This window comes from Suricata suricatta, chromosome X, assembly GCF_006229205.1.
Source record: "Suricata suricatta isolate VVHF042 chromosome X, meerkat_22Aug2017_6uvM2_HiC, whole genome shotgun sequence".
Classification (NCBI taxonomy): domain Eukaryota; kingdom Metazoa; phylum Chordata; class Mammalia; order Carnivora; family Herpestidae; genus Suricata; species Suricata suricatta.
Window position 1 is genome coordinate 53,566,899 of NC_043717.1, and position 23,535 is coordinate 53,590,433.

Genomic DNA, 23,535 nt, shown 5'->3' on the forward strand with positions numbered 1-23,535 from the left:
TGGAATACTACATGGCAATGAGAAAGAATGAAATCTGGCCATTTGTAGCAAAATGGATTGACCTCAAGGGAGTAATGCTAAACGAAATAAGTCAGGCAGAGAAGGACTGATATCATATGTTTGCACTCATAGGTCTAACAGGAGAAACCTAACAGGAGACCATGGGAAGGAGAAAAGGGTCGGAAAAGAGTTGGGGAGAGGGAGTGAGGCAAATCATGAGAGGCCTTTGAATGCTGAGAACAAACTGAGGGCTGAAGAGTGAGGGGGAAATAGAAGGGGGAGTGTTGGTCATGGAGAGGGGCACTTGTGGGGAGGAGCACTGGGTGTTATATGGAAACCATCTTGTTAATAAACTATTAATTAAAAACATTAAAAAATAAAGTTTTGGTTAATTCATTTACAGAAGCATGTAGTAAAAGAAGACTTACATAACAAATTTTATATACGTTGGCATATATTTTATTCACAATACTTTAAACAAAACGCAAGTTTTACATTTTGTACTGATTCATTCCTGGCTTTAGCTTCGTGCCTTACTTTTTTTTTTTTTTTGTCTGTGCTAATACACTTCTAAATAAACATTCTAAGTAAAATTTTTACTTCATTTTTAAGTTATTTTTTATTGTTTATTTATTTTGAGAGAGAGAGAGCAGGAGCAGAAGAGGGGCAGAGAAGAAACAGTGGACCCGAAGTAGGTTCCACATGCTTTTTCTCTCTAACATAAAACGTTAAAAAAATAAAGATATTTTAAATAAGGATTTAAAAAATTTGTGAGTGGACAGATTTAAGATTTTTATTATTTACATGAGTGTACATCAAAATTTACCATATTTTTAAAATGTGTTAGTGGTTTTGGATATACAAGTTAAAGAGAATTGATGTTAATGTTATATTACAGACTAGAACTAAATGTATAAATATATTTTCCTTATTTTAATTTCTACTTGGTTGCCCAGTGATTCACTAGGAAAAACGTAATTGAATATCACTAAGAGATAAATCTTAAGATAGCAACTTGGCACCTTGTACTTTCAAAGGACATCTTTTTTTCTTCCTCTAAAGAATTGAAGAATTGAAGAGCATTGAATTTGCATTAAAAATGTAGCTAATTGACCATTGAGTGCCATACCTCCCCATCGACCTCTCTGGATACCTTCCATTGCCCCACAGGTGTCTTTGTGCACTATATTCAGTCATGTTCCCCTAGCAGCCCTCACATGCTGTGCCCAACCATGCATCCTCAGCTACTGTTGCACAACATGCCCAGCCTTGTGCCCTTGGCCACCCCCACCAACAGTCCCCAGCTGCTGCAGTGCTTCAGGGGATCTAGCACAGTACCAGTGGCCCAGCGCAAATTTTGGTAACACCGACCCTCTGCTCCTATCACTGCTTCCCCACTGATGCCCCCCCCACCAGAGCTGACCTGCTAAGTCCCACTAACAGCATAGAAAGCAAGCCCAGCCCACAACATGCCAAGAGTCAGTGCAGTTATCTGCACTGAAAGGAAAATTGAATCAGATGAAACACCAGGGCATAACAACACCCACAATCCGATACTCTCCCAAAGTACCAGGTTCTGGTGAGCAGGGGACACCACACTACATGGAATCCAGGACTCCTTCTTCATAAAATCACTACTTTCAATAACAGAAGAAACAACTGACTTTCTTAACAAACAGAAAGAGACACAGGGAGGCAGGCAAAATGAAGGGACAGAGAAATTTATCCCAAATGAAAGAACAGGGCAAGGTCATAGCGAAGTATCTAAGCAAAACAGATGTAAGTAAGATGCCTGACGGAGAATATAAGCAGTGATCATAATGATACTCGGTGGACTTGAGAAAAAAAGTGGAAAACATGAGTGAGACTCTTAACAGAAATGAGGAATAACATAGCAAAGATGAAGGGCACAATATAAATGAAATGAGAAATGTGTTTGATAGAATGAACAGAGGATGGAAGGAGAGAAATGAATTAGTGACCTAGTAGACAGAGTAATAGAAAGTAATCAAGCTGAACAAAAGAGGGAGAAAAGAATTATGCAAAACAAGATTAGACTTATGGAATTCAGTAACTGCATAAAATAAATAGCATTCATATTACAGGAGTCCCAGAAAAAGAAGAGGGAGAAAGAAGGCAGAAAATTTGTTTGAAGAAATAATAGCTGAAAATTTCCCTAATCTGGAGAAGGAAAGATATCCAGATCCAGGAGGCACAGGGAACTCACAGCAGACTCAGCAAAAGCAGATGACACACAGACATATTGTAGTTAAACTTGAAAAATATAGTGATAAAAAATGTTAAAAGAAGCAAGACAAGAAAAGTTATTAAATTATAAAGGAAAACCCATAAGACTAACAGGAAATTTTCCAACAGAAAATATATATATATTCAAAGTCCCGAATAAGAAAAAATTGCATCCAAGAATATTCACCAGGGCAGCTCTTTCTGCCCATGGGTTCTGTCCTCATGCTTTAAAAAAATCACCATTTTGCACCAAAAAAAAAAATCCAGCAAGGTTCATTCAAAATACAAGGAGAGAGAGACTCCCAGACAAGCAAAAACTAGAGGAGTTGATGACCACTAAACCAGCTCTTCAAGAAATATTAAAAAGGACTCTTTGAGCAGAGAGACCAAAAGTGACAGTGTAGAGTAGAGGTAGGAAACACAAAAATAGTAAAAATAGATTTATTTATAAAAATTCAATGAACTCAACAAAAAGGATATAAAATACAATAACATATACTTAAATGATAAAATACAATCGCATATACCTAAAATAGGAGGAGAGGAGAAAGGAATGTGTTCAAACTTAAATGAACATCAACTTAATATTATACGCCTAATGGTAACCATATATCAAAAACCCACTAATAAATATGCAAACAATAAAGCAAAACATAATCAAATATATCACTAAAGAAACCAAGCAAACCATGAGAGAAAGACAAGAAAGGATCAGAGAAAATCTTCAGTAACAACCACAAAACAAGTAATGAAATGGCAATAAATATGTATCTATCAATAATTACTTTGAATGTAAATGGACTAAATGCTGCAATCAAGACATAAGGTGACAGAATGGATTAAAAATAAAAAGGCCCGTCTATTTGCTACATATAAGAGACTCATTTTAGACCTAAAGATACCTGCAGATTGAAAGTGAGAGGGTGGAAAAATAATTATCATGTAAATAGATGTCAAAAGAAAGCCAGAGAGCAACATTTTTATCAGACAAAATAGACTTTAAAACAGAGACTGGGGGTGCCTGGGTAGCTCAGTCAGTTAAGTGTCCGACTCTTGATTTCAGCTCAGGTCATGATCTCACAGCTTTCTGGGTGTGAGCCTCGCATCAGGCTCTGCGCTCACAGTGTGGAGCCTGCTTGGAATTCTCTCTCACCCTCTCTCCCTGCTTCTCCTCCACTTGTGTTATCTATATCTCTCTCAAAATAAATAAACTTTTAAAAAATGAAATAAATTTCTAAAGAAAAAGACTAACAAGAGACAAATAAGGACACTAATAATAAAGGGGATAATCCAACAAGAAGATATAATAGTTGTAAATATATACGCACCCAACATAGGAGCACCCAAATACATTAAACAGTTATTACCAAACATAAAGGAACTAGTTGGTAATAATATAATAATATAGTAGGGGACTTGAACACCTCACCTACATCAATGGACAAATCATCTAAACAGAACATCAACAAGGAAACAATGACTTTGAATAACACACTAGAACAGAGAAATTTAACAGTATATTCAGAACATTTCATCCTGAACCAGAGTACACATTCTTTTCAAATGCACCTTCCTGATAAAAACCCTCAACAAAATAGGCTTAGAGGGATCATACCTCATCATAACAAAGGCCATCTATGAAAAATCCACAGTTAACATCATCCTTAATGGGGAAGAAGTGATAACAAGACAAGGATGTCAGCTCTCACGACTGGTATTCAACACAGTACTGGAAGTCCTAGCCATAGCAATCAGACAAAACAAAAACAACAAAGATAAAAGGCATTCATATTGACAAGGAAAAAATCAAAGTTTCATTATTTGCACATGACACGTTAATATATATAGAAAATCCTAAAGGCTCCACCACAAGATTGCTAAAACTGATTAACAAATCTAGTAAAATCACCGGATATAAAATTAATATACAGAAGGCTGTTGCATTTCTATACACCAATAATGAAGCAACAGAAAGAGAAATTAAGAAAACAATCTTTTTACAATTGCACCCAAAAGTATTAGGTCCCTAAGAATAAGCCTAACCAAAGAGGTGAAAGACCTAGACTCTGGAAACTATAAAACACTGATGATAGAAATTCAAAATGGCACAAAGAAATGGAAAAACATTCCATGCTTATGGTTTGGAAGAACAAATATTGTTAAAATGTCTATATTACCCAAAGCAATCTACACATTTAATGCAATCTCTATCAAATACCAACAGCATTTTTCACACAACTAGAACTAACAATCCTGAAATTTGTCTGGAACCACAAAAGACCCCAAATAGCCAAAGGAATCTTTAAAAGGGAAAGCAAAACTGGAAGCATCACACTTCCAGACTTCCAAGTTATATTTCAAAGCTGTAGTAAGCAAAACAGTATGATACTGGCATAGAAAGAATGTGGAGGAAAAAAGAGCACTCATGTACTGTTGGTGGGAATGCAAACTGGTGCAGCCACTGTGGAAAATAGTATGGAAGTTCCTCAAGAAAGTTAAAATAAAACTACTATATGATCCAGTAATCGCACTACTGGGTATTTACCCAAAGAGTACAAAAACAGTAATTCAAAGGGATACATACACCCTGATGTTTATAGCAGCATTATTTATAATAGCCAAGGTATGGAAATAGCCCAAGTGTCCATCAACTGATAAATGAGTAAAGAAGATGTGATATATATCTGTATCTATATATCAATATCCACACAATAGAATATCATTCAGCTATAAAAAGGAATGAAATATTGCCCTTTGTGGCAACATGGATGGAGCTAGAGAGTATATATAATGCTTAGTAAATAAGTCCGTTGGAGAAAGACAAATCCCATAGGATTTCACCCATATGTGGTATTTTAAAACAAAACAAGCAAAGGGGAAAAAATGAGAGAGAAAAAGCAAGAAACAGACTCTATTATAGAGAACACTCTGGCGGGTACCAGGGGGGTGTGGGGGATGGGATAAATAGACGAAGAGGATTAAGGTGATGATCGCTTGCCATGATGAGCACAGGGTGATGTATGGAACTGTTGAATTACTCTATTGTACACCTAAAACTAATGTAATACTGTATGTTAGTTTACTGGAATTAAAATTTAAAAAAAAACAATGTGTAGCTAATCATCCTTTTTTTTATAATAAAATGTGTAGCAAGTCTGTGAATTATTATTGGTTGCCTGATCAAACTCCACACAAATGAGAGCTTTGCTTTTCTTTCTCCAAACCTAGTCAAGAGATAGGATTCACTGGCTTCCCTTTTCAAAGCATTCTGGTCACAAGGTTCTTTTTGAGATAAGATTTCCATTTCCTGTGAGATTGTAAGACACAGGTTTTTATTGTCATTTTATTAGGTGGGAAACTAAAACTTCGAAATATTAAAATGAATTTTCCTAGGATTTTTCATAGCTAATAAGTAATCAAAATCCAAATCTTGATTTATTATCTAATATGCTTAGCCTGTTAGTGTTTTCTGTTTTTCAGTCATAAGGCATGGTTCTCTGAATTTATTTTCATATTTATCCCAGGAAGTTAGTCATTTAATTGGAATTCTTTTTACTGATTGATTGTCTATAGGTCATATTGCTGACAATTTAGATGGAGAATAGATTAGCTTACTTAACCTATGTAAATACAGTTTTGAGCCTTGCAGTTTTACAACTGCTGTTGGTTAACATATTAGGAAGAAAATAAAATTTATGGGTTAAGCAATTAACTTTATTGGGTGGCATGAACAATTCTAATAAAGGTAGTATAATTAATGTCTTAATCATGATGGTGCTGAATTCTTTAGTAATGTATCTTTATAACATCTGCTAATGGGTATATGTCTTGTAGTGTTGATTCTAAGACATGACTTTTAAAAGATAAAGTGTAATAAATTGATTCCTCTAGTACAATTTTTACTTGAAGTAGTTGTTAAACTCCTATTTTTATACCAAACATGTTAAAAGGGTTTTTATAGCAGCTTATTTTTTCCAATATTTTCATAATTTTTGCTTTTACAGCCAGATGCTAGAATTTTTTCCCATAGATTTGTGTGACCGTTTTTTAAACGAAAGGGAATAAGTTTTGTGATCCAGAAATGTGATTTCACTGAAAGCAAACTATTTTTAATATGCCTTTGAATTGTATAACCTTCAAGCAGACTTTTTGGTATTAATCTTATTATGCCTGTCATGCTCTTGCCTTTGAACTGACTTTGTCATTGTTTACAGAGAGGCACAAGCAGCCACTTCCAGGAATGGAGGTAGAGATTTAAGATATTAAAATTGTATGTTTAAAGACCTTTCAGATTTCAAAATTTACAGCAGTTTTGAGTCCATTTTATGCTGAATATTAAGACCTTTTTTAATGTAATCACTCCTCACCGTCTTGTTAGTGTAGCTTTTCCCTACAAACAATGGCATGCGCTAAATTTGTTACATTGCAAATCTGCCAGGGAGAAAAAGTTTCAAGAGTTGCCTTTTTAAAAGTAATCCAGGAATATTTCCAAAGTCTAATTTTAATTCCATTCCCTCTTGTAGTACTTAGATTTTTATTGTTATGCTTCTAGTCTTACTAGTCAGAATGATTGGAGACTATAAATTTGCCTGAATAATGAGAATATTTGGTAGGAAGACTGCTTGTCAGATATTCTTTGCCACCAATTTTGTTGTCATTTTATTGCTGGTAATTTCATAAGATTATTTTTTAATATCAGAATAAGTTCTGTAAACACGAAATCATATTGTTTTGCTTTCTAACGTCATCCAGGAGTATGTAACATGTATAGGGAGGAAATATTTTTAGATGTGTAATTCCTTAAAGCCTTTGTAATAAGACAGACATTTCCTTTAGGTTTAGAAATAAATAGCGGAAAGCTTCTCACAAACTGTTAAATAAAGATTGTGCCCTTGTTGTAGGTGGCCCCAGAAGAATTTAAGACCAGCATTGGCCGTGTGAATGCATGTTTGAAAAAGGCTCTCCCAGTCAATGTGAAATGGCTGCTCTGTGGTTGTCTCTGCTGCTGTTGCACACTGGGTTGCAGCTTGTGGCCTGTTATATGTCTCAACAAAAGAGTGAGTAACCATTTTATTGTGTAACCATAAGAGCTAACATTTATTAACCAAATGTATATGCCAAGTACTTTACATGATTTTTTAAATTCTCATAACAATGCTATCCTTATTTGAGAGGGAGACTTGGGAACAGAGAGCTAAAGTCATTTGCCCACACTTTATTAACACTTTGTCAGTTAATACGAGTTCCCACCATTTTAAATAAGTGAAATATAAATGGAGTACAGGAACAAATACAAATGTAGCTAGGCTACTTCTTTTACACAACCCAAAGCTGATATAAAGTAAATACTAAGCTACAAATATGAGAGTGTGTCTTCTGATCTAAGGAAAAACAAAAGTGAGAGTCACCCTACAGAGTTGAGGGGAGAGCCTACTTAGTTTTGAACATGTTGAAATAATATTATAACAAGACATTAGTAGTTACATCATGGATTTAAGACTAATATCTTAATTTCATCTTCTATAGAACTTTATATTTGTCTTCAGAATATTTTTACTTTCACTGGAAAGAAGGAAGCCACCCTCTGCCACATTGATGACTCATTTAAACTTTTCAATAATAATTAGCCTACTGAACCATCTTCAAAATTATAGCACCTTGTACAGCTTTAATTAATGGTACAGTTGTTTCACAAAGGCCAAAAATATTACCAGTTATTTTTTCCTCTCTATATTTTCTCTTGCCCTTCTTAATGGGTACTTCAAAAAGGAAAGTAATGAAACACTGCCATCCCTCTGGCTTTTTATTGATTTTTAAGTACACTGGGTTTTATATGGAAACCAAATTGACAATAAACTATAAAGGAAAAAATTAGCATAAAAATAAAGTGATTAATGGTAGTGAATTAGTTTGCTAGGACTACCTTAATAAAGTACCATGGACTAGGTGGCTTAGACAACAAATTTATTTTCTCACAGTTCTGGAGGTGGTAAGTCTGAGATCAAGGTGTTGGGAGAGGTTTTTTTTTTCTGAAATATGTCTCCTTGACTTGTAGATGGCCATTTTCTCTTTGAGTTTTCTTATGGTCTTCCCTCTAAACTCGTGTGTCCTAATCATAACTGATCAGTCATAGTGGATTACAGCTCACCCTGATTATCACATTTCAGCTTAATTACCTCTATAAAAACCCTATATTCAAATATAGTCCTGTTCTGAGATACTGGCAGTTATGACTTCAATTTAGGAATTGGGGAAATGTAATTCAGTCTGTAACAGATAAGGAAGGACTCCTGCCATTTTGTTACCTGTTTTCCACATATCATATATGTTTTTACTCAGTTACTCCATTATTTCCTTATTTTATATTTAATTGATGTTTGTAATGTACCAGTTACCTTCTCATTTCCTGTATATATATATATGAATATTTATACATATATATATGAATATTTATTCAAATTTTGAGAATGAAATTAGTTTATGGACATATGTGGTTCTTTGATTTTAGTCTTTTTTTCATCTCTAAAATGGGTATTCCATTATTTTTTTTATTTAATTTTATTTTTTATTATACTTTATTGTCATGTTGGTTTCCATATAACACCCAGTGCTCTTCCCCACAAGTGCCCTCCTCCATGTCCATTACCACCATTCCCTTTTCCCCCTCCCCCTTCAGCCCTCAGATTGTTCTCAGTATTCAAGAGTCTCTCATGATTTGCCTCCCTCCCTTTCCGTAACTCTTTTCCCCCCTTCCCCTCCCCATAGTCTTCTGTTAGATTTCTCCTGTTAGACTTATGAGTGAAAACATATGGTATCAGTCCTTCTCTGCCTGACTTATTTCACATAGTGTGACACCCTCAAGGTCCATCCACGTTGCCACAAATGGCCAATTACCAATTATCATTCTTTCTCATTGCGATGTAGCATTCCATTGTATAGATAAACCACATCTTCTTGATCCATTCCTCAGTTGATGGACCTTTAGGCTCTTTCCATGATTTGGCTATTGTTGTCAGTGCTGCTATGAACATAGGGGTACATGTGCCTCTATACAGCAGCACTTCTGCATCCATTGGGTAAATCACTAGCAGTGCCATTGCTAGGACATAGGGGAGTTCTACTAATAATATTTTGAGGAGCCTCCACACTGTTTTCCAGAGAGGCTGCACCAATTTACATTCCCATTAACAGTGTAGGAGGGTGCCTGTTTTTTCCAGATCCTTACTAGCGTCTATAGTCTCTTGATTTGTTCATTTTAGCCACTCTGACCGGTGTGAGATGGTATCTCAGTGTGGTTTTGATCTGTATTTCCGTGATGATGACCGATGCTGAGCATTGTTTCATGTGCCTGTAGGCCATCTGGATGTCCTCTTTGGAGAAGTGTCTATTCAGGTCTTCTGCCCATTTCTTCACTGGATCATCCATTTTTTGTGTATGGAGTTTCGTGAGCTCCTTGTAGATTTTGGATACTAGCCCTTTATCTGATATGCCATTTGCCACTATCTTTTCCCATTCTGTCAGTTGCCTATTAGTTTTTTTGATTGTTTCCTTTGTAGTGCAGAAGCTTTTTAACTTGATGAGGTCCCAATATTTCATTTCTGCTCTTGATTCCCTTGCCTTTGGGGATGTGTCGAGTAGGAAATTGCTGTGGTTGAGGTCAAGGAGGCTGCTTCCTGCTTTCTCCTCTAGGGTTTTAATCGTTTCCTGCCTCACATTCAGGTTCTTAACCCATTTTAAGTTCATTTTTGTGTATGGTGGAAGAGAGTGGTCTAGTTTCATTCTTCTGCATGTTGCTGTCCAGTTCTCCCAGCACCACCTGCTAAAGAGGCTGTCTTTTTTCCACTGGACACTCTTTCCTGCTTTGTCAAAGATTAATTGGCCGTACACTTGTGGGTCCAGTTCTGGGCTCTCCATTTTATTCCATTGGTCTATATGTCTGTTTTTGTGCCAATACCATACTGTTTTGTTGATGACAGCTTTGTAGTAGAGGCTAAAATCTGGGATTGTGACGTCGCCCGTTTTGGTTTTCTTCTTCAATATTAGTTTGGCTATTTGGGGTCATTTGTGGTTCCATACAAATTTTAGGATAATTTGTTCTAGCTTTCAGAAGACTGCTGGTGCAATTTTCATTGGGATTGCATTGAATGTGTAGATTGCTTTGGGGAATAAGGACATTTTAACAATGTTTATTCTTCTGATCCATGAGCACGGAATGTTTTTCCATTTCTTTGTGTCTACTTCAATTTCTTTCATAAGCTTTCAATAGTATTCATCATACAGGTCTTTTACATCTTTGTTTAGGTTTATTCCTAGGTATTTTATGGTTTTTCATGCAATTGTGAATGGGATCAGATTTTTGATTTCTCTTTCAGTTGCTTCATTATTGGTGTATAAGAATGCAACCGATTTGTGTACATTGATTTTGTACCCCGCAATTTTGCTGAATTCATAGATCAGTTCTAGAAGGCTTCTGGTGGAGTCGATTGGGTTTTCCATGTAGAGTGTCATGTCATCTGTGAAAAATGAAAGTTTGACTTCTTTGCCAATTCTGATGCCTTTTATTTCCTTTTGTTGTCTTATTGCTGATGCAGGGACTTCCAGCACTATGTTAAGCCACAGTGGTCAGAGTGGACATCCCTGTCGTGTCCCTGATCTCAGGGGGAAAGCTCTCAGTTTTTCCCCATGAAAGATGATATTAGCTGTGGGCTTTTCATAAATGGCTTTTATGATGTTTAAGTAAGTTCCTTCTATCCCGACTTTCTCAAGGGTTTTTATTAAGAAAGGATGCTGTATTTTGTCAAATTCTTTTTCTGCATCTATCAACAAGATCATATCGTTTTTTTCTTTTCTTTTGTTAATGTGATGTATCCCATTTATGGATTTGCGAATATTGAACCAGCCCTATAACCCAGGAATGAATCCCGTTTGATCATGGTAGATAATTCTTTTTATATGCTGTTGAATTCGATTTGCTGGTATCTTGTTGAGTATTGTTGCATCTGAATTCATTAAGGATATTGGCCTGTAGTTCTTTTTTGCTGGGTCTCTGTCTGGTTTGGGAATCAAAGTGATGCTGGCTTTGTAGAATGAGTCTGGAAGTTTTCTTTCTATTTCCATTTTTTGGAATAGCTTGAGAAAAATGGGTATTAACTCTGCTCTAAATGTCTGGTAGAATTCCCCTGGGAAGCCATCAGGCCCTGGGCTCTTATTCGTTGGGAGATTTCTGATAATTGATTCAATTTCTGCACTAGTTATGGGTCTGTTCAGTTTTTCTATCTCTTTTCATTTGAATTTTGGTAGTGCGTATGTGTAGGAATTTGTCCATTTCTTCTAGGTTGTCCAGTTTGTTGGCATATAATTTTTCATCGTATTTTCTGATGACTGCTGTATTTTTGAGGGATTGGTTATAATAGATCCATTTTCATTCTTGTTTTTGTCTATTTGGGTGTTCTCTCTTTTCTTTTTCAGGAGCCTGGCTAGAGGTTTATCAATTTTGTCTCTTTTTTCAGAAAACCAACTCTTTTTTTTTTGAAAAATCTTTTATTTTTATTTTTTTAATAGTTATTTTTGAGAGACATGGAGAGACATATCATGAGCAGGGGAGTGGCAAAGAGAGAGGGACATAGAATAGAAAGCAGTTTCCAGGTCTCAGCTGCCAGCACACAGCCCAATGTGGGGCTCGAAACCACAAACTGTGAGATCTTGACCTGAGCTGAAGTCAGACACTCAGCTGACTGAGCCATCCAAGCACCCCTCAAAAAGCCAACTCTTGGTTTCATTGATGTGTTCAACTGTGTTTTTTTTTAATTCTATGCTGTTCATTTCTGCCATGATCTTTATTATTTCTCTTCTGCTGCTGGGTTAGGGCTGCTTTTGCTGCTCTGCTTCTAGTTCCTTTAGGTGATCTGTTAGATTCTGTATTTGCACTTTTTCTAGTTTCTTGAAATGGGCCAGGAATGCAATATACTTTCCTCTTAGGACTGCCTTTGCTGCATCACAGAGAGTTTGGATTGTTGTATTTTCACTTTTATTTGTTTCCATGTATTTTTAAAATTTCTTCTCTAATTGCCTGACTGGCCCAATCATTCATTAGTAGGGTGTTCTTTAACCTCCAGGGTTTTGGAGGTTTTCCAGACTTTTTCCTGTTGTTGATTTCAAGTATCATGCCATTGTGATCTGAAAGTGTGCATGGAATGCTCTCAATTCGTTTATACTTATGAAGGGCTGCTTTATGCCCCAATATGTGATCTATCTTGGAGAATGTGCCATGCACACTTATGGAGAAAGTGAATTCCATGGCATCAGGATGTAGTTGGATTTTGTTTTTTTATCCATTCTAATACCCTATGTCTTTTGATTGGAACATTTAGTCCATTTCCATTCAGTGTTATTATTGAAAAATAGTTGATTAGAGTCATTGTGTTTTCTGTAGGATTCATGTTTGTAGTGATGTCTCTGGTACCTTGAATTCCTTGCAACATTTCCCTCATAGAGCCCCCCTTAGGATTTCTTGTAGGGCTGGTTTAGTGGTGATGAATTCTTTCAGATTTTGTTTATTTGAGAAAACCTTTATCTCTCCTATTTTGAATGACAGGCTTGCTGGATAGATGATTTTTGGCTGCATAGGAAGAGGAAGTGAGGAGAACAAAATGAAGATAATGTTACCAGAGATACTATATAGTCTGATTATTACAGAGAGAGGGAGAAAGGAAGGTAGAATATGTGTCATGGGAATGGATTAAATGTGACTGTTGATCCAAACCCATAACCAGAGTTCCCAGTCCAGGGGAGTGGAGAGATAAGAATGAAATAAAGGAAAATATATCTGAATAGTCCTGGAGTCCAGCTCCAGCAGGTCCAGAGCTCTCTGAAGGAGTGAGAGAGCCTGGGCTTCTTTCTGCTCACCAGGCAGGCTACTCTCCCTGACCCAAGAGTCAGCTTTATTTATTGAAAAAATGTATGGTGTACAAAACAGAAATGGCAATTGCCTTAGACAATAATTTCTGATGACAAATTCTTTGGTATGTAAAAATTTTTCAGAACATAGATTGGTGGAAGACTCATGCATAACCTTTATAAATAGGTGACTAGGTGTTTATCATATGGGATACGAAAGGATCTTTAGCGTTCAAATACAAGGCAAAGTTTTTAGCATAGCAAAGGCAAGAGTTAGGTCTTTGTGAGCAGGGGTCAATAGCCTGTTTTCCCAGGGGAAGAAAAACAGGTTTTCTCAGGAAATGTAACATTTGCTCCTATAATCACAAAAGAAGAAACTCCTATAACAAGTTTTTTCACAAGGTACAATTCACATATTTTTAACATAAGAAGGCAAGTCACTCCTGATATGAGTTGGCCTGGCACCTTGGGGGTTGGTGCTCAAGCAGAAATTGAGTGGGGCTTGAGTGGGTGGAGACACCGGTCGCCTGACCGTGGGAGGCCTTGCAAACCTGCCTTACTTCAGAAATGGCTCCTAGCAGAATAACAAGAATTGATCTATAGTTTTTTAGGGCAATGCATCAATGTTGGTCTTGCCCCTGGCTCTGGTAAAAGAAAAAAAAAAGCAGCTATCCAGCGTGGATGGGGGGAGCGTGATTTGTTGTAGGCAGTTCTCACCTCCACTGTGGGTCCCCTGGCTGCTCTCTGAGGCCTTGCCTTGGTGGTTGTGGGGAGAAAAATGGCAGCGCCCCAGTCCCTTCTTGAACCAAGTGTTGCAAATCACTCTTTTGGGTACAATCACCCTGTGCCACGGGTGTAGCCAAGGTGGGCCATGTTCTATGTACCAAGCTCCGCCTTGTTTCCCAGTCTTAGTCCTCGCACTTTAATGTTACTGCCCAAAATGTAATCCCGCAGGCCTGATGCTTCCTAATCAAGGATCAAGTAGGGGAGCAGTTCCTCTTGGTGCCAACTGGGACCAGGGCACCCAGCCCAAAGAAAGCACAGCAGTTAGAGATAGTATCTCTCTCTGAACGCCCTGCAGTTAGAGACGGGGTGACAGGATCCCTCTCTGTCCTGGGCCGAGTATTTTCTCTTTTCCAGGGAGAGTTCTATGAACAGTTTCAGCTACTCTTTCTCTTCCCCTTGTCTCTCCACAGAGGGTGATTCCTCTCCTCCATGTCTCCGGGTCCCCTCCCATTTTAATCTTCCCCAGTTTGCAATCATGCACTTTTGAGGCTGTCTTCTTAGTGTACTCTGTCTCCTTTTCTCCCAGGCTCATGTGGTTCAGTGTCCTTTGGCTTCAACCCTTCTTTGTTTGAGGGATGTGGGTGGGAAGTACGGAGCTCCCTATTTCTCCGCCATCTTGCCTGCCACTCCCAGGTCAATGGCTGACAATACATAGGTGAATCTGTTTTTGATCCACTCTGACTATAGTTGATCTAATTGAATTAATATTTACCATGTTAATTACAGTTTTCTATTTATTGCTTTTGTTCTTTGTTCCTGTTTTTGTCTCCCAGTCTTTTTTTTTTTTTTTTGGCCTTATCTAATTTTAACTGAGTATTTTGTATGGTATTATTTTTTTTAACTTCCCTTAGCATGTCTATAATCCTACTTTTTAATCTTTAGTGATTGCCCATTAAAGTGAGTTTGTAGTGTATATATAACTAGTCCAAGACCACTTTCAAATAACACAATACCACTTCCCTTATTACAGAGGTTTTCCAATTTCTCTATCCCATCCCTTATAACATTGCTGCCATCCATTTTATTTATCCATCAGCTATTATCATTGAATACATTGTTGTTATTATTTTGAACAATTTTTTCTGCTATATCAATTAAGGATCAGAGAAGTACCCTAATTTAACCCTCAAATTGGGAAGCATGAAAACTTTTACTGAAAATAAAAGAATAAAAGATATAAACTATTCTTTTTACCTTCAATTTTTTCATCTCTAATGCTTCTCTAAGATCTGAGTGTCTTACATACAGCATTCTTCTCTCTGAAAAACTTCTTTTAACATTTCTTGCAAAGCAGTTCTACTCGTGACAAGTTCCCTCAAATTTTTATCTGAGAAAGTCTGTTTGTCCTTCATCTTTGAAGGACAATTTTGCTCAGTATGGAATTCCAAGTTGGTGATACTTTTAACAATTTAAATATTTCATTCCACTCTCTTCTTGGCTTGCATGATTTCTAAAGAGATGTCCAATGTAATTCCTATTCTGCTCCTTTGTATGTAAGGTATTTTTCTCCTCTGGCTTTGTTCAAGATTTTTCCTTGATTATCTGCTGTTTAAATATGAGATTACTAAGTATAGACTTTTGAGTATCTAGCTTTGTATTCTCTGAGCTTCCTCAACCTATGGTTTGATGCCTTTCATTAATTTTGGGAAATTATTTTATCATTATTACTATAAATACCTCATCGGTTCCTTTCCCTCTATACCTTCTGGTATTTCTGTTATGTATCTATTGCTCCTTTTATAATTGGCCCCTAGTTCTGAGATATTCTATTCATTTTTCTTTTTTCCATTTATTTCAGTTTTGAAAGTTTCTGTTAATATATCATCATTCTTCACTGATACCTCAGCTGTGTCCAGTCTATCGATGAGCCCATCCAAAGCATTCTTTATTTCTGTTATGGTATTTTCGCTTTCTACCATTTCATTAAAAAAAACTTTTTTAAAATCTTGATTTATTTTTGAGAGAGAAAGAGAGAGACAGAGTGCAAGTGAGGGAGGAACAGAGAGAGAGAGGGAAATACAGAATCTAAAGCAGGCTCCGGGTTCCGAGCTGTCATCACAGAGCCCAATGAACCACACGAACCAGCTCAAACCCACGAACCACAAGCCTATGACCTGAGCTAAGTTGGACACTCAACCAACTGAGCCACCCAGGCGCCTCAATGTACCATTTCCTTTTGATTTTTTATTACATCTTCCACTTCTCTCCTAACATTATCCATATCTGTTCTTTCATGTTGTCCACTTTTTGCATTACGGTATGTGGCATATTAGTTTTAGTTGAGTGATATCCCCAGTCTGATAATTTCAACTTCTCTGTCATTTCTGAGTCTGGTTCTGATGTTCGCTATATCTTGTAATATGACTTCTACTTTTTGTTTGAAAGTTACACATAGGTGAAAGAAACTGAGGTAAGTAGGGCTTTAAGTAAGATTTTATGTTGTCAGGCTAGGCATTTGGCTTTACTTACTATTTGCTATAGCTGTCAGTGTTGGAGGCTAAACTTTCCCCAGTGTCCTTGTTTTTGTCTGGCCTGTTTTCTTTAGATTTCCCTAGAGATTTTTTATTTTTTTAATCTAACATAGTTTATTTAATGAATTGCCTGGTATAGGAGACTGTAAGTAAGTTATGTTCATGTTTTGTTTGTCTTTATTCTTTATTTTTTGAGGTATAGGTGGCATATAATATTATGTTAATTTCATGTGTACAGCATGGTGATTCAACAGTTCTCTACAGTGCACAATGCTTACCACAGTAAGTATAGAAGTATAGTTACCATCTGTCATCATACAAAATTACTACGATATTATTGACTATATTCCCTATGTCATCCACATGGTTTATTTATTTTGGATATTGTCTGAGATGCACTTCTTTCAGTTGTATTCCCATATTATAAGAAGCCTTATTGATGTAGTGGTAAGGTGTTCAAGGACTAGAAGTGTTCTATAGTACTATGAGTTGGCCTAAGTTCTTTACTGACCCTGTACCCCTGAGCTGTGCCCTTCACAAGTTCTTCTCAATTTGTTTTGTTTTGTTTTGTTTTGTTTTGTTTTGTTTTTCCCTTTAGGTGGGACAGGAAGGCTAGAGGGTGCTGGTGTTGTGTATTTCCCTTCCCCCAGATTGGTTAGACTCTTGCACAGTAGTTTCTCTTAAGAGCAGGCTTTAAGAACAGAATGTTCTGGGCATATTTATTTCCCTTTCCCTACTAGAAGGACGAGGGGAGTATTACCTAATCTGTGAGAACCTGATAGGGCTCCTGGTAATAAAACTCAAAGTGTGGGAGTCTTCCCTGGGACTGGGTCCTTTTGGAATTTTTAACTCTCAAACTTGTCGCCACTGAACTTCCAGAAATTTGTCAAGTTCAGGTCCTGCTACCCAAGTCCTTGTTCCCACATAGTTTCCCCTCCTGTGTTTCTACTCTGGTAAATTGTGCTTATTTGTATTCATCTGTATCTCTATCCAGTCTTGGGGGCACTGATGCATCTTATAACCTCACACCTCTGATGAATTTATGAGGAGTTGGTTTTTAGGTTGTCCTGTGTATTTTTTTCTTCTTCATATGTGGGCAGAAGAGACAACTTCCAAGCTCTTTACATGCCTAAATGGATTACCTTTATTTTTTTAAGTTAATTTTGATGCATATGGGATTCTTGCCTGGCAATCTTTTTTTTCTTTCATCATTTTAAATGTGTTATCCTACTGCTTTCTGTCCTACACTGTTTCTAATCAGAAGTCAGCTATTTATCTTATTGTAGTTTCCTTGAAGTAATCAGTCAGTGAGTAATCTCAGTGAGAGTAATCAGTCTCACTGCTTTCATGATTTTCATTTTGAGGGTAGGGTCATCTATCATACAGAAATTCCTAATGACATCCTTTCTTGGTTTCTCATGTGTTCACTGGATTTTTCTGAAAAGTTTTTATAGTAGTAAAATACATATAACATAAAATTTACCATTTTAAGAATTTGAGGGGGTAGAGGGGGGGGTGAATATTTAAGCAGTCTCCACGCCCAGCACAGATTACCAAATCAAGGCTCAATCTCACAACTGTGAGTTCATAACCTGAGCCAAAATCAAGAGTAAGATGTTTAACCGACTAAGCCACCCAGGTGCCCCCATTTTAGGCATTTTTAAGCATTCAGTGGCATTAATTACATTCACAGTATAACCATTACCATTACCTATCTTCAAATCTTTTTCATTACCCTAACAGAAACTCTGTAGCCGTTGGCAAATAATTCCTCACTCCCCTTCCCCACAGACCCTGGTAACCTCTATTCCACTTTCTGTGTTTACACATTTGTTGAGCCTAGATACCTCGTATAAATAAAATAATTCCGTATTTGTCCTGGCATTATTTCACTTAGTTTATTTCACTTAGCATAATGTCTTCAAGGTTCATCCATTCATAGCATATTTTAGAACTTCATTCTTTTTGGGACGCCTGGGTGGCTGAGTCAGTTGAGCATCTGACTCTTGATTTCCACGCAAGTTATGATCTCATGGTCAGACAACACGGAGCCTGCTTAGGACTCTCTCTCTCTCTGTCACTCTCTGCCCTTCTGCCACTTGTGTCTTAGCTCTCTCAAAATAGATAACCTTTTTTAAAAAGAACTTTATTCCTTTTTATGGATGAATAGCAGTATATTATTATGTATATTCCACATTGTTAATCCACTCATCATTTGATGGGTACCTAAGTCCTTTCCACCTTTTGTCTATTGTAAATAATACTGCATTCAACTGCCATACAAATATCTGTTTACATTCATGCTTTCAATTCTTTTGGAAGTATACCTAGGAGTAGAATTTCTGGTAATTGTTTAGCTTTTTGAAAAACTGCCAAACTTTTCCATTGGAGCTGCGCCATTTTACATTCCTATCAGTAATGCACAAGGATTCCTATTTCTGCAGGTCCTCACCAACATTAGCCATTTTCTATTTTATTGGTAATAGCCACTCTAATAGGCATGAAGTAGTGTCTTACTGTGGTTTTGATTTGTGTTTCTATAATGACTAGTGGTGAGCATTTTTACATTTGTTATTGGCCATTTCTATATTAGGTACTTGGCTCATTTTGCAACTTAAGTTCCTTATTCATGGTTGAGCTGTGAGAGTTTTTATATATTCCGGTTATTAATCCCTTATCAGATGCATGATTTGCAAATATTTTCTCCCATTCTGTATGTTATTTTTTTGCTCTCTTGACAGTGTATTTGATTCATAAAAGATGAAAATTTTGATGGAGTCCAATTAAACTATTTTCCCCCTTTTTGCCTGTTCTTTCAGTATCATATCCAAGAAAATATTGCAAAATCCAATGTCATGAAGATTGTCTCCTATGTTTTCTTCACAGACTTTTATAGTGTTCACTCTTATGTTTGGTTCTTTGATTCATTTTGAGTTAATTTTTATATATGGTATAAGTTTAGAGTCCAACTTAATACTTTTGCATGTGGATATCTAGTTTTCCTTGTAGCATTTATTGAAGACTATTTTTTCCCCATTGAATGGTTGTCAAAAAGTAGTTGACCATATACATTTAAGGTTTACTTCTGGGCTCCATTCTATTCCATTGTTCTGTATAACTGCCTTTATTCCAGTACCATATTTTTTTATTAAAATGTGAGTCCTTTGTATTTGTTTTTTTTTTAATTGTTGCCTAACAATGGTCTTTTGACTCCATATGAATTTTAGGATGGGTTTTTCTATACCTACAAAAAAGTCACTGGGATTCTGAAAATGATTACATTGAATTTGTAGATCATTTTGGATAATACCGCCATCTTGGCAATATTAAGTCTTCTTATCCATGAACACAGGATGTCTTTACATTTATTTAAGTCTTTAAATTCTTTTAGCAGTGTTTTATACTTTTTTGTGTACAAGTTTTTCACCTCTTTGCTTAAGTTTATTAAGTATTTTATTCATTTTGGTATATTGTAGACATAATTATTTTCTTAATTTCATTTTTGGACTATTTGCTATTGTATAGAAATGCAACTGAATTTACCATGTTGATTTTGTATCCTGAAACATTGCTGAATTTGTTAGCTCTAACAGATTTTGTGTACATTCTTTGAGGTTTTCTACATATAAGATAATATCACCGGCCAACAGAGATAATTTTATTTTTTCCTTTTCAATTTAGATGCCTTTTATTGATTTTCTTTTGTAATTGACCTGTCTAGAATTTCCAGTAGTGTATTGAATAGAAGTGGCAAATGCGGGCATCATTGTCTTTTGTCTTTGGTATAATTTTGTGATTTGTGATTTTGTATTATTTGGTATGATAGTAGCTGTGGATTTTTTTAGCCCAGAGTCAGGGAGGGTGAGGTCTGGTAATATTCACCATCTATCAAATCTATGCAAAATATCTGCCCTAGAAAGCTGGGAAGATAGGACCTGCTACTCAGTTGTCAAGCCAAATATATCAGCTTTCACACAATTCAGATATATGCCAGGAAGGGGAATTGCACTTTTTACCAGTTGTTTTGTCTGTTTTGAAGAAGTTGGGGGTAGAGAAGTGGGTGGTGCCACAATCCACATGATACAGACTTTCTGCAACACAGAGTTGTGGGAAAATGGGATATGCCTATTTTCACCATGCCAAACCTACCCAGGAAAGCAGTTCCACTCCAGGGAGCTGAGAGATACAGAGAACTGCCTGTCACTCAGCTCCCAAGCTGAGCTCCACAAAGTAGAGCAGTGGAGATATGACTAATACTGCCTAGCTTCATTACCAAGGTCTCCCAGTGTTCTTACCTATGGTCCATAAATGTTGTTGAGTAAACACTTCTCAAACTGTTGTAATCCCTTTGGTTCAATCTCTGGAACATTTGATTGATTATCCTTGCTAATACCGATCAGGTTAATAGTTCTCTCTACAAGGAAGAGATTTCCCTAAGGCCCTCACAGGGTCATTCTGGAAAGGCTCTCACTTTCGTGATGGTATCTTTGATGCACAAAATTTTTTTGTTTTGATTAGGTCATACTTATCACATTTAAATTTTTCTTGCTTGTACTTTTTGCATCATATCTAAAAGGAATTTGCCTAACTCAAGATCACAAAGATGTACTCCTATGTTTTCTTACAGTTGTTTTAAAGTTCCACCTCTTATAATGAGGTCTTTGATCTGTTTTGAATTAGTTTTTGTGCATGGTATGAGATCGGTGTTTGAATTCATAATTTTTCACTTGGATATCCAACTGTCCCAACACCATTGTTGTAAATGCTATTGCATGAGTCTTCTGATTTATGAACATAGGCTATCTCTCTATTTATTTACCTCTTCTTTATTTTGGCAGTGTTTTTAGTTTTCAATTTACAAGTCTTATATTTCTCTTGTTGAACTTATTTCTACATATTTTGTTCTTCATTCCTTTGTAAGTGGTCTGTTACTCTCATTTTTAGATTGTTCGTCACTAGTGAATACGATGGATTTTAATATGTAGATCCTCATTACTTTTCTGTCTAGTGTGACAAATTTCCACAAACTTAATGGCTCAAAACAATACCCTTTATTATCTCAGTGAGAAGTCAGGGTGTGCCTCAATTGGGTTCTCCTATTAAAATTTCACAGGGCCAAAATCAAGGTGCTGGCAGAACTACATTCCTTTCTAGAGATTCTGGGAAAGAATTTGCTTCCAAACACATTCAGATTTTTCCAGAAATTGTTTCTTTCATAGACTTTCTATGCGTTCCTTTCTGTCTTAAAGCTAGCAATGGTTGTTTGAGTTCTTGTGCTTCAAACCCCTCTGAATGTCTTTCCATCTGCCAGAAAATGTCCTCTACTTTTAAGGGCCCTTGAGATTACATTGGGTCCACCAAAATAACCCAGGATAATCTGCCGATATTAAAGCCACATAATTAGTAACTTTAATTACATCTGCAGCATCCCTTTTGCAATGTAATGTAACATGTTCATCAGTGTAACTCCAGGAGGTAAAAATCATGTGGGTCACAATTCTACCTACCAAAATCTAATTTCCTGCAAACTTGCTATACTTACTTATTCTAGTAATGTTTTAGTGGAATTGTAATCTAATAACTAACATGAGGTGTCCCCTTGGTGAGTTACAGATAGAGACTACACCAGGTGGAGTTGTCACACAAAGAAAGCTTTACTTCAGCAAATGAGATCACCAAAGGGAATAACTTCCAAAGCCATGACTCCTAAGTGGGGGTAAATGGGCTTCTTTTACTTAAGGGTAGGATGAATATTCATAAAGGGAGGTTTTGTCATCACATGTAGACGTATAAGGTCACATGCATGTATTTAGGAAACATGTCTGTACATCCATGGTATGTTGTTAATGAGGTTTGTACTCCTCCTTGGACAGAGATTATAATGAGGTGGAAGTTACTGTCAGATACTCCATGGTCCATATGCAAAGGTGTGAATGCTTGGTCAAGCTCAAACTGGTCTAAGCCTACCCAAGCTTTTCCTGTTGTTTGCCTCTAAAAGATAAGATTAACATTCTTATGAAGAAGAGCAGAGTCAGTGAGGATCCTACTGGTGGCAGTTTTGACTTCATTAACTCTATGGAGAATTGTTTCAGATTCCTTATGGTTTTCTCTATACAAGATCATGCCTGCAAATGAAGATGGTTTCACTTTTTCTTTTCCAATCTGGATACCTTTTATTTCTTATTTTTGTCTATACCTTCTAGTACAATGTTGAATAAAAGTAGGAGGAGGAGACATTCTAGTCTTTTTCTGATCTTAAAAGGAAAAGAGTCTCTCTCCATTAAGTATATTAACTGTAGTTTTTTGTAGATGCTCCTTATCAGGTTGAGGAAGTTCACATTTATTCCTAGGTTTTTTTAGGATTTTTATCATGAGTGAATATTGGATTTTGTCCAATGGTTTTTCTAAATCTAGGAAGATGATGATGTCATCTTGTCCTTTATTCTATTAATATAATTTATTGCACCAATTTATTTTTGTGTTCCTGAAATAACTTCCACTTGGTTATGATGTATAATCTTTTTCATATGTTGTTAGATTCAGTTTGCTAGTATTTTCTTGAGAATTTTGTGTTTGTATTCATGGTATTATTTCCTCTTTAACTGTTTGGTAGAATTCATCATTAAAACCATCTGGGCTTGAGTTTTTCTTTTTGGAAAGATTTATAATTACTAATTCAGTCTCTTTATTTGTTACTCATCTGATTTTGTTTACATAAATTCTATCAAGTGCAGTAGCTCCACTGCATACTTACTCTAGCTGGTTTTATTGCTGATCTGGCCCACTGTGAATTAGCTGAATACAATTGCCATTGATTTTTAATGTACATAGTTGAATGAATAGAATAGTTTCGTATGTGTTGGTGCTTTGGAAATCATTTCAGATACTGGTTTGTAAATCATTTAATTTTAAGAAGTAGTTTTAAATTTTAATGGTGCCTTTTCATCAGAAACCTAATAAAACTCTTCCAATTAAGAGTTTAAAATGTGTAATAATGTTCTATTTTATTTTTTTTCTTGAAAACCTTTTTTTTCCCCATAATATTTTATTGTCAAATTGTTTTCCATACAACACCCAGTGCTCTTCCCCTTAAGTGCCCTCCACCATCACCACCACCTCTTTTTCCCCCTCCCCC

The 23,535-nt window shown here is 36.3% G+C and overlaps 1 protein-coding gene across 3 annotated transcripts in view; it reads left to right on the plus strand.

Annotated features, from left to right (window-relative positions):
- Positions 1–23,535, plus strand: part of CHIC1 (cysteine rich hydrophobic domain 1) — a 60,225-nt gene that overhangs the window by 27,441 nt on the left and 9,249 nt on the right. For all 3 annotated transcript variants that reach the window (XM_029930682.1, XM_029930681.1, XM_029930683.1), the window contains exon 3: positions 7,149–7,304. In XM_029930682.1, the coding sequence (XP_029786542.1) occupies positions 7,149–7,304 (156 nt within the window). The remainder of the gene's footprint in view (positions 1–7,148; positions 7,305–23,535) is intronic.